This window comes from Necator americanus, chromosome V (assembly GCF_031761385.1).
Source record: "Necator americanus strain Aroian chromosome V, whole genome shotgun sequence".
NCBI classification, from domain to species: domain Eukaryota; kingdom Metazoa; phylum Nematoda; class Chromadorea; order Rhabditida; family Ancylostomatidae; genus Necator; species Necator americanus.
This window is the reverse complement of record NC_087375.1, coordinates 6038668-6053204: the sequence shown is the minus strand read 5'-3', so window position 1 is coordinate 6053204 and position 14537 is coordinate 6038668. Positions and strand designations below refer to the sequence as shown.

General features: G+C 42.5%; 5 protein-coding genes across 5 annotated transcripts; 4 read left to right on the top strand and 1 right to left on the bottom strand.

Moving 5' to 3' along the window:
- Positions 1–3707: 3707 nt before the first annotated feature.
- On the top strand, positions 3708–5545 carry RB195_013045 (uncharacterized protein; the record flags this gene model as incomplete). The annotated part of the gene is made up of 7 exons (XM_064202690.1): positions 3708–3734; positions 3793–3823; positions 3900–4066; positions 4642–4733; positions 4802–4937; positions 5000–5085; positions 5416–5545. 7 exons carry the CDS (start codon positions 3708–3710, stop codon positions 5543–5545), a joined length of 669 nt encoding a protein of 222 aa, XP_064058571.1.
- Positions 5546–5685: 140 nt separating this feature from the next.
- Positions 5686–7617, top strand: RB195_013044 (uncharacterized protein; the record flags this gene model as incomplete). The annotated part of the gene is made up of 2 exons (XM_064202689.1): positions 5686–5773; positions 7211–7617. The coding sequence occupies 2 exons, from the start codon at positions 5686–5688 to the stop codon at positions 7615–7617; spliced, it is 495 nt and encodes a 164-aa protein (XP_064058570.1).
- An 18-nt stretch (positions 7618–7635) lies between these two features.
- RB195_013043 (uncharacterized protein) lies at positions 7636–7890 on the top strand (the record flags this gene model as incomplete). Its single annotated transcript, XM_064202688.1, has 1 exon — positions 7636–7890. One exon carries the CDS (start codon positions 7636–7638, stop codon positions 7888–7890), a length of 255 nt encoding a protein of 84 aa, XP_064058569.1.
- Positions 7891–9651: 1761 nt separating this feature from the next.
- RB195_013042 (uncharacterized protein) lies at positions 9652–9906 on the top strand (the record flags this gene model as incomplete). The annotated part of the gene is made up of 1 exon (XM_064202687.1): positions 9652–9906. One exon carries the CDS (start codon positions 9652–9654, stop codon positions 9904–9906), a length of 255 nt encoding a protein of 84 aa, XP_064058568.1.
- Positions 9907–11216: 1310 nt separating this feature from the next.
- Positions 11217–12143, bottom strand: RB195_013041 (uncharacterized protein; the record flags this gene model as incomplete). The annotated part of the gene is made up of 1 exon (XM_064202686.1): positions 11217–12143. The coding sequence occupies one exon, from the start codon at positions 12141–12143 to the stop codon at positions 11217–11219; it is 927 nt and encodes a 308-aa protein (XP_064058567.1).
- Between the last annotated feature and the right edge of the window lie 2394 nt (positions 12144–14537).

Here is a 14537-nt window from a genome sequence, read left to right as displayed (position 1 = left end):
AGAAAGATTTCAGCCGGTCAATCTCGAGACCACGTGGTGTTTCCCCACTTGGCGGAGAGGGAAATTACCACGGATCTAAACGATCTTGTTTACACAATAACCAAGTTACTGGAAGGAAAAAGGTGGTTTGGAGTTGCCTCAAACAAACAAGCTCCATCTGTAGGGGTCACACAACGTTCTCCCTCTAACCCGTGGGACTAGAGCCACAGTAATAAGAATGAGTCTCCTGATTTAGGAGGAAAGCCTGGTACGTTAGTGGTAAGACGGACGATTAAGTACGACTTTATCGGACTTATCGAAACGAGGCGCCATTACCCACTGAGTGGCGTATATGAAACTGAGAAAAACTGTGCCAGAAAATTGCGAAAGTAGGTTAGTTGGTCCTCATCAACATGGGTGCGGCAAAGACTATCTCGAACAACATGCGATCTGAATCGGACATCTGGTTGAGAAGATGTGGTTCAACACCAGTTTTGACTACCCTCGTTGCTTACGTTCCAACATCAAGCGATGGAGAAGAAAAAAAAATCGAAGCTTTCTAGACGGATCCAGAGATGTTCTAGAGGGAAGAACAAGAATTTTGTAGAGAACTTTTCCCTACAAAGTCACTGTTGGTGATTTTAAAGCCAAAATTGTCACGACAAAAAAGACTGACGAACTTCACATCGGCACTCACAACCCACAGTGGAACGAATAGGAGTAGAGGTTTTCCGCGTTACCATGACGGGTAAGACTATGCAAGGGAACTCGAACTTCCAGAAGCCTTCCCCTCTACTCTGAACGTGAGAGCCACCCGATGGTGGCTACCATAATAAAATGGAGGAAAAAATAAACTAAAGGGTTTTGCCTGACGGATGCTATTGTGCCATAGTCTTATACGGGATTTGGCCATCTCTTCCTTTGAGATAGATTTTCCTGCATTAGGAAAGGAGAGAAAACCGCAAAGTTCACAAAACGAAGTTCCAGAACCAACTTGGAACCCTCTCACTTGACCAGTCGGCATTTGGGAAGATATCGCAATGGACAACATCGATGAGTAATACGATCTGGTCTTTGAACACCTTCGCAAGCGCAAGAAAGCTGAGTATCTCACAACTTACAATGGAGTTCGAGGGGTTACGGTAAGCGGCAATAAAAGAAAACCCTAGAGAGAGAAGAGTAGCAATGTTGAGTAAAGGTGCAGAGACGTGAAAGAACATTCGTTATGTTTGTAAAGGATTTTCCAACCGCAGGGCGAAGATGATTGCTCTTTGTAATCCAAATGGAACATTTATTGCATCGAGAAGGAGAATGGAGAATATCATCCACGGCTTCTACTCTAATCTCTTCGACATTCATGTACACCTGCAATCTGAGGAATTATGAGCATATTACTCCAAAGGTTCTCCCTTTTGAATCCCAACTATACTATCATGTCGGTGAGGAATCGTACTTCACTCGGTCACGACAGAATCAAGTCTGAGCATCCGAAGAACCTATCACTAGTTCTTATCAACACTTCAGCGAGGCTCTTTACACCTTGCCTGTTGGAGTCCGAGGTTCCTAAGTCAGAAGAGAATCTCACGTGATATTGGCTACTTTCGCTCACTATCTGTCATATATATATATATATATATATATATATATATATATATATATATATATATATATGTATATATATAAGGCTTTTAAAAGTGATTCTTAACAGGATTGAAAAAGTGTTAGATGATAAACAATCTTGTGAGCAACCAGAGTTTTAAAGAAGATTCATCACTCTTGACTACAGTCATACTGTTACGAAACTCAAAGTATCGCAAGACTACAAGATGCCTATATGTTTCGCTTCCATCGACTTAAAGAAGGCATTCGACTTAGCTGAGACAGAAGCGGCCATGGAAGCCATGGACGACCGAGGAGTTCCCATTCCCTACGTAAAAGTACTTCGACAGTTATACACCAACTACACGACAGGAATTTCGCCACTCAACAAAAACACTATTATCGACGTGAATAGATGGGTCCCAGGGGGGGGGGACACACGTTCTCCTAAATACTCACGGCCACTCTCGAGAACGTAGTGCGGAAGCTAGAATGGGACGACAAGGGAGCGAAGGTCGAAACATGAGCTCCAGAATTTTATCACTTTCGGGATTTATTCACTGCTTAGTATAATTCCGTTCTCCTTATTATTGACTATTACTTATTACGGCTGATGGTTGGAAACCGCCGTAGGTCACCCAAGCACTCCAAGTCCAAGTTCCTCCAAGTTGATAAGCGTATCTGGAAAGAAATGGTGTAACTTAAGGCAGAATATCAGGCATGTAACGATTTTGCAATACTACCACGAAGAGAGAAGGTCAGGTGGCAGATCACCAGTGTGGCTGTTATCAATTACTGCTGAGTTACTCCTACTTGTCCAGAAAAACGTCATAGGAAACGCTCCTGTCGGTCGAGTTCTCTCATTTGGAACTGAACACGTGCGGACATTCAATGTGCTGCTCAGCTCTTCTTCTCGGTCGAAGACGTGGCTCGCATAAGTGCCACGTTGTTATGTGCCTCGTAGAAAAATTAAATCGAAAAGACCACTTCTTTCGCCGCTTTTCAGCACAATGAGGAGGAATTGAGCGTGAATGCTTTCACACTCGTGGCTAACTCCCACAACCGTATTTTGCGGTGGAGAGATCTCAACATCGTCATTATCGTGGTATGCTACCTTTAGCACAGTTGCTGGTGCTCCGAAAGTCATTCTATATACTTAATACACTCGAACACGTTGGCTCATCTTAAGTCGATTGACTGACGCGAAGCACATTGTCTTTAAAAAAGTGGTGGTCGACGCCACACTCTAAAAAATGGTATTTTCACCTGATATCGCATTGGAATGAATTTGTGATGAAATGGTCTACGTCAACAGTTCAAAGCAAATAATACAGTTTTATAGTCTTTAGATCCGTGGTAGTCCGTGGTATCTAGTAGGACACGTATTGATGATTTACTTAATCAACAAAACTGATTTGCCGGGTAAAAATTACACAAAAATATTAAACGATGACATAAGTTTCTCGCGAGTGTATATGCTGGAGTGGCAAAAAGAATTTTCCCCAAACTAAGCAGCCACTTCGAGCTTAGCTTTCACCACAGGTCGTCGCCCAACCTATATGGATCAGGGAGCCACTTTGCGGCACTTTGCCAAGACGGTGGTGGATCTTAGCAATGGTTTACTCTTAGCTAGGCTTCCGATTCCGAGAAGTCGGAGTGTCGGATGTGTCGAACTCCTTTTCAGCTTGGGAGACGAAGAGAAGAAGAGGACCAAGCTCCGCTGTGCATCGCAATTCGACGCCCAGTGTCACCTCCACGCCACTATGAGGCGGTAAACTGTTGTCTCGACGCAACATGCTAAAAAATGGCATGTTCACCTGATATCGCATTGGAATGAATTTGTGATGAAACAGTTCAAAGCTAATAATACAGTCTTAGTCAACAAAACTGATTTGCCGGGTAAAAATTACACAAAAATATTAAACGATGACATAAGTTCCTCGCGATGAGTCTATATTTCTTTCAGCGTGACGTCCTCATTCGAGGTTAAAGCAATATCTCGCCCTAATATTTATTCATCTTTAGTGAAGTATGAAAGCCTACATCTGATCAAATTTAACCGTTTCAATAGATTCATATAAATATGAAGTAGGAGCTGTTGAGAACATTCGACTACAGCATCACTCAAAATGCTGTTTGCAATCACTTGCGCTCTGGTAAGTAATCCTGTTTTAGTTTTGTATTCTAGTCGAAAATTCATGTAAAACCATTCAGATCGCACTCAGGCAATATGTTGCTGCCGAAGGTGGGGTTGTTTTTCAACTATCTCAGAACACTAATTGTTCTCTGAGGAATACTGTCAATATCAGAAATTCTTTTAGGTGAACTTTGCCCTGCGTCGCTGGACTTAGATCTACAGCTAACTGAAGAACAGAGGAGAATATTCCTTAATGGCCACAATGATCTTCGTAGACGAATCGCGCACGGTACACAAGCAAACAAGAACGGACTCCCGAGTTTGGGACCCGCAAAGAACATGTATGCCCTCGTGAGTGCCTTTTTTTGACTGTTGTTCAAGGCACAATCTTCTTGTTACTACTTTGGCAAGTGCTTTTGACTCATTGCTCAGATCAGCTTCACTTTGTGGCTCAAAAAATGGGGAAGTATGAGCTGCACTGATTCATACTGTTTTTCATAGACAGATTTCATTGATTGATTCGAAATGACAAATTTTTCAATAGATCAATAGTAGGCGTGCTCGTACCATAATAATTCTTATATAATACTTCATTTTTGTGCTTACATTTAGCAAGGGAATACAGGTTGGAGAAGCTCAAATGATAGAGGTAAAGCCTGAAATGAGGGTTGAGAAGAAATGCGGATGAGGATGACAAGAAGAGAGAAGATAGGATTACGACAGCGCGTTACTTTAGCCAACGAAAAGAAACCGGAAAAAAAACTGAGAGTGAGCCGCAAGAGGATGACATAAGGAACTTCACAGGAAATTTCCAAGCGCTATTCCCAATTCCACCTATGTTTTTTTTAAATAGAAAAATATCTGTGGAGAGGACTGCGCAGATCTTTTCGAATGGGGGTACTCTTAATGACGTGAACTCATTTCAGCAATGGGATTGCTTTAACGAAGCTCTAGCTCAAGAATCCATGGCCGAATGTTCCCTAGAGAATCCAGTAGACGTTTCTCGCAACATGATCCAGTACGTTCTGGACATCTTATCGACGAGTTACTATTCGCCATGCGTATCTTGATCAACTTCTATTTAAGGATGTCTGATTCCGCCGCTCTTAGCGATGACATTTACATGTATCTTGCGATAGACCAGTGGATATCGCAGGTGACGTACTTCGGCAAGAAGGAGCCCACCAACGTTTACGATGGAACGCTATGTCAATTCACTAACGTGGGTAGTTTGTGGGATTCTGCTAGAGCGAAGATGTGTTTTCTGTAAGACACGAATTACAGATGGTACATGCGAATACCACAACAGTAGGTTGCGCCTTCAAGAGATGCAATGGCAATGTCTTAGTCACCTGCCTCTACGATAAGTGGTGAGTCGTTTTATCGCCAACCAGTCCTTTAAAAGAACCATTTGAATGATGAAGCGCAGGAGAAGGATAAAAGAACTTGTAAAATATGTGCAATGAATCTTATCGATTTTGTTTTGAAATAAGGATACTAAGACTTGTTAAAAGTAAAATCCACAGTAAGTTCACATATCCTCCAACGAAAAGACAAAATCAAATTTTCATCTCCAAAAAAAACTTAGCAGTACGGATAGAAGTGGACTGCAAATTACCATTCTTTAGTTCTGGTTGTAATATTTTAATATTAATAAAACAGTGTAGAAGTTTCAGTTTGTTAATATTCGAAGTTTTCAGTGGTACCAAGGAGAAATTGATGTGGGAGATGGGCCAACCCTGTCAGCGCGATGGTGACTGCACTACATTTGACGACTCCAAATGCAATGAAGGTCTTTGCGAACTCGAGGAGGACCCCTACAGCGACTAAGCTCACACCGTATTGTGATCATCTCTTTGTATCGCTAAATTGTTGGGAAAGCGATAAATCTTCATTTGCATAAAAGTAATGTGAAAAAAAAATGGGCTGAACTCATGCAAAGGTGTTCGTAGCACCTTTAAAGGTTCCGTATGCCTCAACTTACGATAACACGACCAACGTCAGTGGTTGGTGTAAAAAGACGATCATTCCAAGCAGAACCTCCAAATTCTCACACATGTATGTCTCCTGTACATGAATTTGTCCCGATAATCGGACACGTTTCATGTTGTGTGGGTGAAAAATAATGACCTATCTAATGCTCAGGAGATGAAATTGTGTCCTCCATCATTCAGATGAAATTGCATTGATAAATCTGAAACAACATGGCCAACAATCTGATTATCTTCGAGCAAGCTGATTCTCAGTTCTCAACGGCAAATATAAAGATGCTACTTCTAGGAAGGAATCTACCTGAGGGGAACGTTTCATGTCAGCTTATGACGAAATTGGTTTTGCATTGAAACCCGAGGGAAAACGGATACCTCGCGGTGTAGATGTTGTAGTTTGTTTCGCCCATCTTCCCCTAATCCCCGTAAAAAAACGGCGTAGAATTTGGTGTTCTTGCCTACAGAATCAGTTGCATCGCCGCGTCCACAAGCGAGCAGTCGAACATCATTGGGCTTTCTCCAAAAGCATATTCAAGTAAAACCAATTGATACGTTCCTGAGGAGACGCGAGCATGTGCAAGAGTGTGCGCCCTAACTTACGTTACGAGCTGAAACGGTTCCACCGCCGTTCTCAGACGGCTACTGGGAATTGAGCGGGACCACGGTCGTTTACCTATCCTACAACCGGAATTCAACGTTCTTCTTCGAGAGGTTTCCATAGCACGCCAATTTCATGATGTGCTGGCTTTGAGCATTTTAATTCTTACTATATCGAGTAAGCTAAGTAACTTGGGATCGGGGGGAGGGGAGGCAGTTCAACCAAAGTCAACGAATCACTTCTTTAAGATCGATAAATTGGTGCCGAGTTATCTGCGAACATAAAGAAACACTGACATGATGTATTGATCCACGCACACTGATCCATTGTACAGGCCACTATACGCTTTTTACTCATTCTTAGTTGAAGTCGTTGGTATGATCCAGTGGAACCAATGAAATCAATGGGCAAATGATATCAGCCATATCCCCTGCGTACAGAATAATAACCATAGAATTCCATCAAATGCCGCTTCTCGCACATATTAGAAAATTCTTCAAGTGAATCATTGCTCTATGAGAAATCCAATAGTTAAAATGTCAGGCCTAGGTTATGTCTAATAGCATTCCTTTCTCAAGAAAATTGAAATTTGTCATCCCTTTGTCCGCACATATACTGCGTGTATCGAAGTATTGGGGCTCTTGTCGCAATAAACGTTGGACCATCCGCGAGGGCCAAATCAAGGGACGACCACGGTACCTGCACGGACCTGCTTCTCAACCCCACGACTCACTCAAAGAACGACATCATCAACCCCTTCGCTTCTCAGCTCCACGACTCAGTCACGGAACGACGTCATCAACCCCTTCGTCAATACCCTGAAGTTCCTCCACACAACGCTGCCTGATGCCACAGGACAGTAGCCCCAAAATCAGAAGACAAATCGTCTTATTTAAAAAGCTGATCCAGCGAAACTGTTTATACCACAGACCCTAAAGGACTACGGTATTGATGAAAAGAATCCCAAGTCCGATCGATTAGATGAAGATCAGCTGGAATCCCTTCGTCTGGAACTCCACAAAATCACATCATCCCTGCTGAAAGCAGACACAAGGATAATCTCCCTTCACGACGAGTGGACCACTCTTCAGCAATCCAGTCCGCGTGAAACCGAACAATTCGACGAGTATATCACCAAATATGGAGACTACAGAACTTCCATCACTCAAGCTGTGACTCAGCTCGAAGAACTCGACCTCTTGCTCAATAAAGTGGACAACGAGTTTAGAGGACGCGATCTCAGCGTCTCTTCAGACTCGTCAGAAAACCCAGTATCATGTCAGCAGATTTCATGTCAAGAGCAGCCCACAAGATGACCATCCCTCGCGTCTCAGATGTCTCATCCTCAACGTCATTCGTTCAACACGACTCCGAACGCCGTCAACGCTCTCTACAACAATAACTCTCTACTCAACTTCGTCGACGCTTCGATCCTAAACAAAATGGAGCTGCCAACATTTGACGGAAAGCTGTTGGATTTCCCCGAGTTCGCGTCACGAGTCGCCACTTTCGTTGGAAACAAAGCAGAAGATTACAGGTTCGAATCCTGCCGCGTCGTTGACATTATCATGCAAGAGCGACAACGATGAAGTCCTCGCTAACGTGGAATGCAATGAACAAATTCACGTAATCAGACGTACCAAAAGCGGATTCATCAACAATATATTACACATGTTCGCCACATCTGAGGTTATCGCCGCCTGCACTGCCGCCTGCCCCGGAGAGACCGTGAACTTCACAATCAAAGGACTGCTTGCGTTTGTCAACAAAAGGATCATCTCACAAAGCTACAGCGCAGAGGACGTTGAAAGAAATATCCAGAGAGACTTCTCTTTTGTGAATCACCTGTCAGAAATGATATCTTCGTTTACAAACAACATTACGTCATTCTTTTCCTTTTGGAAGACTCTAGTGTTCCTCATTGTTGCCATAATACTGTTAGAATTGATCACTAAGTTGTACCCTAAACCGCTTCACGACAAAGCATCTTGATCTTCTCTTGCTGGGAGTTTCTGTAACCGTACAGAATAATGACTATAGAATTCCATCAAATGCTGCTTCTCGCACATATCAGAAAATTCTTCAAGTGAATGATTGCTCTATGAGAAATCCAATAGTTAAAATGTCAGGCCTATGTTATGTCGAGTGAAATTTTTCATCCCTTTGTCCGTATATATACTGCGTGTATCGATGTATTGGGACTCTTTTCGCAATAAATGGTGGACCATCCGCGAGGGCCAAATCATATGGCACCGTGATTCGGAATTTGTCGATTGCAATATGCAGTTTCACGAGTGATTAGAATAGCATGTGGGTCTCTGAGCGACCCTCAGACGTTTGTTATAGTCCCATTCTTCCTTTTCTTTACAGTTCTTTTTTATAGAACATGCTGAGAAAACTGAGCCAATGAACAGAATATTCATACATCTGAACAATTAATGCACTTTCTGGCATTATCAACAGTTTATAAGAAGCTTGCGTTCCGATGGAATAACAGGTGTTCGTATATTTGAAACCTTCAATTGCTTCCGCTTGAAAAACTATGGGGGAATCCAGTCGCTTCACTTTACTTTGATGAAACTCGTGCATAACCCATGAATCGATCATTCAGAAGCGATTTTGAGTGTTATTACAGCAGCTTGCACGAAATTTGAGAAGCTGAAATTTCTTAGGGGTGGAGGTAGAGTTTTTCGGATGAACACGGATTGAGAAGCTACCGTTGGCAAATGCAACAAAACGATCGGGTTAGATTGCAGTCTCGGGGAACCACACAAATCACTAGTGTCTAGTGTAGTTGGCGCTCAGAAGGGACGGTCGACCATTGTTACCGTATTCATTACAAAATTCTTATTCCTATATTGATTTTGTTTCTACCTAATGCTTAATGCGTTCGACTCTGACTACCGTCCAGTTCTTCTTAGCTTCAAGATATGGTTCCACAAAAGTTCCTGTTTGACAGAAAATCGACATGGCAGGTCTGAAAGACGAAGAATGCAGAATGAATTTCCGCCAATGTGTGTCTATTCATGTTGGAGTACGGACCAGGAAGAAGCCCAGCAATGCGGATTCCTTTACAAAGGGCATCCAGGACGCTGCAAGGGAAACGCTCCCGGTTCTATTGCAGCGGATTAGTTTGCATTTGCATCTGCGGAAACAAAATCCACATATAATTAATTGTTTATGCGCCTCCAGCAGCACTGGCGATTTCAGTCAAGAGAAGCGTTTGAGAACAAATTTGCGTTGCCAGCTGCAAAAATGAATGGACGTCAAGAGCGGAGGAGTCTGAAAAGGCAAGGGGGGACGAAAACCCGCGGAAAGCCTTTACTTCACTAAACCAGTATAGCTACAAAATGAAAAGATGTTCTACAGTCCTAAACACTGCCAACGAAATGGCTGTCGGTGAAGCAACTCTTTCAATTTGGACGGATCACTCCAAGACCTTGCTGAACCGGCAAGCGCCGTCAGCTCCTGAACCCGAGCACATTAACAGACCGACATATGCGGTTAACGAGGGACTACCGACCAAGTCGGAGGCTCTGATCTGTATCCAAAAGATGAAAAATGGAAAATCTGGTGAGATGACGGAATTAGCACAGAAATGCTGAAATATATTCTTCCGTTTAGGATTCGTGAGTTGACAAAGATTATCCGTTCAATATGGAAAGGATGCCTGACTTATGGAGACATCATAATTTCCTTTCACAACAAGTTATCCGCCACTATCACTAGGAATAGGACCAGGTGTTGCGCAGTCGGTAAGAGGTTCCGCTGTCTGCACGATCCATCGGAGGTTTGAAAACCATAGTGCTCATCAACCCGGACGCTTAAAAAAGGAAGCCTATTGCTCACAATGGTTAAAAAGTAGGCTAAGAGTTTGTCTCTATAGTTGTCGAGAGATTTTCTCGCTTAGATTGTGAAATGAACTGCTCACAGGCTCAAAAGGGAGCGATTTTGGCTAAATGTTAGAAAATAAAATTATTTAAGGACAGCTTATTAAAAATCAATACGAGATCTTACTATGCCGAGGTTCATTGAAAGTCGAATTTTCAGATTGTTTAAGATTTGTTTCTCTGTCTAAGGCGAGGATGGGGGTCACAGATCTGCTTCTCGAACATTGACCAGTTCGTTGACATTCCGTCACAATGTTCACATATCTAAGTGGATTTGAAAGACCCGCTGTTTCTCTTAAATTTACGTTTCTATTAAAGTTTAAAGACTCCTAACTAATGAACATTGGCTTTTACACAATGGAAAAATAATTCCGCTTATAAGAAAGGACGTTTTACAATCAATTTATGAGCAAGAAGAAGGTTCTTGGAGTGAATCTGAATCAGGCTCATTGGGCAACTGTATTACGTGCGGAAAAGTGCTTTTTTCTTAGGCAGAGAAGGAGGTCTCGTTGAAGATCACTCGTCTCATAGTGATAATATCGGCCTCCAATGAAAGGTAGCGCATCACGAATTTATTGATGTTGGGACCTCTACAAAACTACTTCAGAGTAAGGGTGTAGTTCAAAAGTTTTCCGAAAAAAAATTCGAAAAGTTCCTAGAAGTGTTGGCTCTGTTAAACTCAATATATGAACCAATGCAGCTTAAGCGTTTTCCTTTCCTTCAGCCAGTAAAGCTGATCTGAGAAATGAGCCAAAAGCAGCGCCCTAAATAGCAAGAAGCAGGTTGTCCCTTTTACAACGGTCAAAGAAAAGTACTCACGAGGGCATACATGTTTTTTTACAGGTACCAATTTCGAAAGTCCGTTTTTGTTTTGTTGTAAACCTTGCGGATTCGCCTGACTTGACTTACTGACTTAATCGGCAGGCTAATGTCACCGCGATTACCTACATCTTCGCCGAGGCGTGCCTTTAACATAGCTCTGCCCAAACTTCTCTATCTTTTACGAGAGCTTACACAGAATCAATTCATTCGTTGCTATTCCATATCCTGCGGAACCTTACGTCTTGTCCAAACTGCCTATCCACACCGAGTGTCCTCAGGTCCTCTTTTACTACCTCAGTCCAAAACTTCCCTTTTCGGCCAGGTAGCCTCTTTCGGCTTGAACCCGACAAGCTGCTCAGAACTCGCTGAACAAGGCGATCTGCTGATCTCTTTAATATATGACCAAAGAAGCGGAGACAATTCTCTGTAGCCACTTTCGAATGCGCTGCAAGATGTTGATATCTTCCACGTGTCATCCGCCTGTGTACTACATCAATTTCTGCGTAAAGGTCTTCATTGTGGCACACCTTAGGACAAAAGTAGCCAAGTAGCCGTTTAAGCAGCTTTCGTTCCGTGCAATCAAGCCTCTCCATCACCGTTGATGGTGCTGCCCAAGTCTCCGATCCAAACATCATGATGGGGCGAATTGCGGATAGGTAAACTCGCAGCTTGACTTCGTTGGTGATGGGGGTCGACCACAGGCACTTCATTAAGGAATTAAGTGCAGAAGTGGCTTTAGCACATCTCTGCTGAACATCTCTCTCGTAGCTGCCGTTGTTCTTCAGCGTACAGCTCAGGTAACAGAACTCATCGACGAGTTCTATCGGTTGTCCGTCCACTCTGATTCCCGTTCGAGGTCTCGAAGAGATCTCGATCCACATCTGCTTGCATTTATCAGGGCGTAGACGTAGTCCATAGGCTGCAGCCAGCTTCGATACAAGGTTGACAACATGTTGATGTTTCGTACTGCTTTCCGCGAATATAACAACATCGTCAGCGTACTCGAGATCGGTCAAGGGCTGTGCTGATGGTGCTAGAATGATATCTGCAGGACACAGATCTACGCATGTCGTGGCGAAATTGAACAGGAAGGGTCTTCCCACTGTCCCTTGTCTTACTCCAGTTACCATCTCGAACGGTGTTGCTGTGCGGCTGGTGTTCGAACTGCTGCAGTTGTTCGTTGATACATGTCATCAAGTAAGCGAACGAACTTTCCTGATATTCCATCGGCGCAGAGCGCATTGAGAAGTCGGCCTCGATCGGAGGTGATGAGAGTCGAAAGCGTCTTTAACGTTCAGAAAGGCTAACTGCATTGGCTTCGAATACTGCTGCCAGATTTCGATCACTCTCCTAATGATGGACACCTCGCCAGTCGCAGACAGGCTAAGACGAAAGCAAGCTTGCTCGTCGTGCATTGTTTTTTCGCGATGTTTAATAAGTTGGTCCACGATAATCCGCATCAAAACACGCATTATCCTGACTTATTAAATCTCCTTGTACATAACACGCAACAAATAGATTACAACCTCTTACCGACTGCTTTACACTCGTCCATGATTAAAATAAAAAAATAAAATAAAGGATAAAGTTAAAGGACAAAGTTTCTGGCGTTAATCAATCCGCTTGGGATGCGCCCCCACGTTCACTTCAATTCAGAATCGTTTGAGGTTTACAAACGTGTAACCTGCCTATATAATGCTTTGCGGTGGCTAGCCGATGTGTCAAGTCAGTGTTTTTATCCTCCCAGACAAATCTGGTACCAATTTATCGACCCCAGAGAGATGAAATGCTTGGTGAGCACAGGGCGGATTCGAACCTCCGATCGATCGTGCAGGAAGCCTCTAACCGCTACACTACACCCGGCCCGCCGCTGAAATACCACCGAAAAATTTGAAATATCAGCTAGTTCGGAATCGCTTGTACGATTCCATCCGTACAATACCGAACTGTATTGTTTTCCCACAGATAGACCAGGAGACTGCTTGAAATCTGGTGTAACCCACTTTGTTGCACGACTTATGGCTATAAATATGCTTGCTATCGCTATTCTCATCAAGGAGGATGTGAATGGAAAGAATAGGTCACGCGAACCGAGACTTCTAGACATAAGGACATGACGGAACCAACTTTGAAATCATTGCTACCAATCGCGAATCTAAGGGGTTGACTCGAAAATCGCCGGAAACATTCCGGTTCCAAGCTTAAAATCCTGAAATGAATTGCATGGAAGAACGTCTCTCGAGTACGTGGGAACTTGCACCACATTTCGAATGGCTCTTCTGATTTGGACGAAACATTCCAATCATTCGATCTGATGATCGATCAGTCAGCGATCATCACTGGGATTCTCCAATCCAAGCTGAGCATTTAATGTAGTCAGTATGCTAGTGGTTAAAAAGTAGACTTAGAGTTTGTCTGTTTAGTTGTTTAGTTGGAGTGATTTGCTCGTTTAGATTGTGAATTGAACTGCGTATTTCAGGCTCTGAAGAAGGCGAATCTACGGAAACGTCAGCCAGTAAAATTACATCCTTACAACCTTATGTACAACTTATTAAAAATCAATACGAAATCTTTAACGCGTTGTCCAAAATTCCCAAAGTTATCCAACAATCTATTTTCTTTTCTCAGCGGTAGTTATAATAACTCTACTTCAGTGAGAAATGTACGAGAAGTATTGGATGGTCTCATTAATGTTGAGTTTTCAATTGCACAAATGTGTGAACGGAGAACTCGGAATGCCCGCAACGAATTCTTTTGTACACAGCTTACAACTTTCTCTTTTTTTCTGGAATCCTCGAAGAATCGAGGCCGATTTCAGAAGTGATTTGGGCATATTATTAATTATTATTTGATTTATCTACTTATTATAATAGAAGTGACGAGAAATATGTGTTTAATGTTTTTCGCGATTTCAAGAGAAGTAAAAAGATAACGAAAAGTGCGAGGAATTTTATACAGTGAATAAAAATAAACTATCAAATAAAACATTGTATAGAAAATTAGAAATGTATGAAATAAAACGAACGCAGAACTGTAGACAGTAAAATGTATGGAAAAACTAACAAGTAATAAAGCGTAGAGAATAACGGGAATAAGCATAAGCTACAATCAACAGCGGTTCTAAATGCCGTCCGCAAAGAAGCGTAGCCTAAAAGACAGAACTGTCCTAGAGGTATATTTTTGTTAGTGACAAGTGAATTATGCAAGAGGTGCACGGGAAGTTTGACAGAGTGAGGATTGTGGAAAGAAGAAGAGTATGGTTAAGATTTCAAAAAATTTTGCTTTAATTCTCAAAAATAAAGGAGATGACCGGAAAAATATTTAGAAGTGCCGTCTACACAAGATAATGCGTTCACATCTCATTACTAAGCCTCTTTCACTCATTAGATCAAATGAATCATTTGTAAAAGGATGAGTAAACTGCTGCAAGTAGATCGATCATTCATCTTTTTTTTTCGGAAAATCCAGAGAGCACTATACCGTCTTTCTTTCCGACTGAAAACTTTTTAGTTAGGTAGTGAAAT